The following is a 2,549-nucleotide window of genomic DNA, read 5'->3' as shown; positions in this document are numbered from 1 at the left end:
GGGGTTGTGGGGAGGAGGGGTCAGGGCCTCACACTGGGGGTGTCGGGGGAGGGTCAGGGCCTGCCTGGTGCAGCTGCCCAGTCAGGCAAGCACCAAGGGACACCTGCACCGGAGCCCTTGCCACTGTGACCCCCAGGAAACTACCAGCTGCCCAGAGCTCGCCCAGAGAGGCCCTCTCCTGGGGGCGCCCGCCCTGCCCGGTGCTGTGCCTTTAGCCCACGGCCTGCCGGGTGCGCAGCGTGGGCCAGGGGACCCCGAGAAAGGCAGGCGCGGAGGGCAGCAGCCAGCCCAGCTCTGCTGCAGAGCCGCACTGTGCACTGTGCTGGCCCCCCGCTGGCCCCCCGCGGCCCCCCGGCCCCCCGCTGGCTGAGCAGCCCCGGGCCCAAGGTCGAGGCTGTGATTCGCTGTCCTTGACAGCAGGGGGTGTCACACCTGTGCTGCCTCTGGCGAGGGGGACGGGGTGCCCCCGCCCCCCCGCCCAGCGGTCAGAGGGCCCACAGCCAGCCCGGCAGCCCCAGGCCGCCCCTCCCCGACCAGCCTGAAGAAAGAGGCATCCAGAGGCCAGGAGAAAACACCAGCAGGTTTATTACAACACGTCGCTTCCAAATACAAAAGAAAGGCAGGACGGGGTGGGGTGCAGGGCCGTGCGAGGGGCCCAGGCCGGGCGTCCAGACACACCGCGCCATGCGGGGCCCTGCCCACCTCCTCCACTGGACTTCCCAGCAAACAGTAGGAGGGGCTGGGTCCATTCTGGGGGGACGATGCCGGTGCACCGCCGGCAGGAGGGGACAGCGGGCGCAAGGGGTCCTGGGCCCAGCACGGACAGGCCAAGCCAGGGCCTCTGACCCTCCTCGCACGGGCACCCCCCTCCAGGACGCGAGAGGTGGGGCAGCCCTGAGGGGCAGGGCTGCAAGCTGCCTGCAGAGTTCTGGGGCCCAGCCAGCGGCCCCCTCAGTCTCCTGGACAGCACGAGGCGGGCGCGAGGCAGGGCCCGTGCACCCTCCATGCCAGGGCCACCTCAGGTACCCACGGGATAGACAGACAGGAGGCAGATTTACATAATCAATAATAATAATAATAATAATAATAATTAACCGATAATAAATACTTAAACCTCTAATCCATAGATTGCAAATACAACAATGATAGCTTATGTTCTTGGGAAGGGGGTGAGGACAGAGGGCAGAGCAGGACTCTGCTTAACGGGGTCGACAGGGACAGAAGATTGTGGTGGGAAGAAACAGCAGAACCAGACCCAAGCTGGGCAGCCCCCAGGCCCCGCTGCCCCGCAGCTCAGTCCTGGGCAACGCCGCCAAGCCCAGGCTCGCCCAGGGGAGAGCCTCGGGCGGCCAGTCGGCCCCGCCCGCCCCACCTGCAGAGGCTGGGTGGTGGCAGTGGGGGCAGCTGAGGCCGTCCTGCCCCCATGCCCACCTGGGCCAGAAAGCCACCCGGAGTGGGGACTATCCTTTAAGGATACAGGGAGATTTGGAGGAGGGACTCCCTGGGGAAGGGGTGTGGGGGTGCTCTCCTAGCAGACCCCTTGGGGTGGGGAGAAGAGCACCTCCGGCGTCTGCTCACGTCAGGGTCTCCATCTGCCCGCCAGTGGCCCCCGGGGCTAAAGTCCCTGTGCTCCGGGAGCAGAGGGGTGTGAGGCTCAGCGCCCCTCCCGGAAGCCCCTGGACCTGGGCATATACCTGAATTCCAAACTGCGCGGGGGTGCCCAGCGCGGCCTCACTCCGTCTGCCTCTGACCAGCGGGGCCAGTAGCCGCACCCAGGGCCTCGCTCAGGGTGTGCGCTGCAGCCTGGGCCCCAGACTCTGCCACGCCCTACTCAGCTCCACATCCCGCCGAACCCGGCCTCGCAGCCGGGCGCCAGCCACACCCCAGCTCCGGGGACACCCCCACCTATGGCTTGGAACAGAGGCCCAGAAAGGAGCAGAGGCGAGGGGGGAGCACCGCAGGGGAGGGGCGGCTCAGTTTGCGGCAAAGGGATTTTTTTCCTTTTTCTCCTTTTTCTTATGTAAAAAGTGCAGGAAAGCTGGGCAGCCTCTTCGCAGCCCTCAGCAGTGCTTCCCGGGGGGAGGGGGCCCCAGGCCTGGCACCCCAGCTTGAGGCTGAAGGTGGCCCCGTATTGCTTAGAAACGTGTTCGGTTTACGTACCAGACAGCAAAAACGGCGCCGAGGACCGCCCGCTGCCCGCGCTGCTGCCGACTCATTGCCAGAATGAACAGCTTCAATAAATAAAAAATTGAAATATTTACTTCTTGATAAAAATCGCAGTAAAACCATTTACCTTTCTTTGCGTCATATATAATATATATTTATAGCGGGCCCGGCTCGGGGAGCCCAGGCAGGCGGGGCTGGGGGCGCTGGGTCCCCGCGGAGGGCCGCGCCGGCGTCAGGAGACCTCGATGACCTCGACGCTGCCGGAGAAGCTGGCCTGCTTGCCCAGGGCGGCCAGCTCCTCGCCGCGCGCGCGCTCCACCATGCCCTCCTCGAACTCCATCTGGCAGCTGCGGCGCTTGAACTGCGTCCCCGGGGCCGACTCC

At 65.6% G+C, this 2,549-nt stretch overlaps 1 protein-coding gene across 1 annotated transcript in view; it reads right to left on the bottom strand.

Annotated features, from left to right (window-relative positions):
* Nucleotides 1-2,398: 2,398 nt before the first annotated feature.
* Nucleotides 2,399-2,549, bottom strand: part of DUSP8 (dual specificity phosphatase 8) — a 5,846-nt gene continuing 5,695 nt past the window's right edge. The window contains exon 7 of the mRNA XM_004695048.2: nucleotides 2,399-2,545. Within this exon, the coding sequence (XP_004695105.1) occupies nucleotides 2,399-2,545 (147 nt within the window). The remainder of the gene's footprint in view (nucleotides 2,546-2,549) is intronic.

Source organism: Condylura cristata, unplaced genomic scaffold, assembly GCF_000260355.1.
Source record: "Condylura cristata isolate star-nosed mole 26May11 unplaced genomic scaffold, ConCri1.0 scaffold00054, whole genome shotgun sequence".
Lineage (NCBI taxonomy): Eukaryota > Metazoa > Chordata > Mammalia > Eulipotyphla > Talpidae > Condylura > Condylura cristata.
This window is presented reverse-complemented; position numbering and strand designations above follow the sequence as displayed.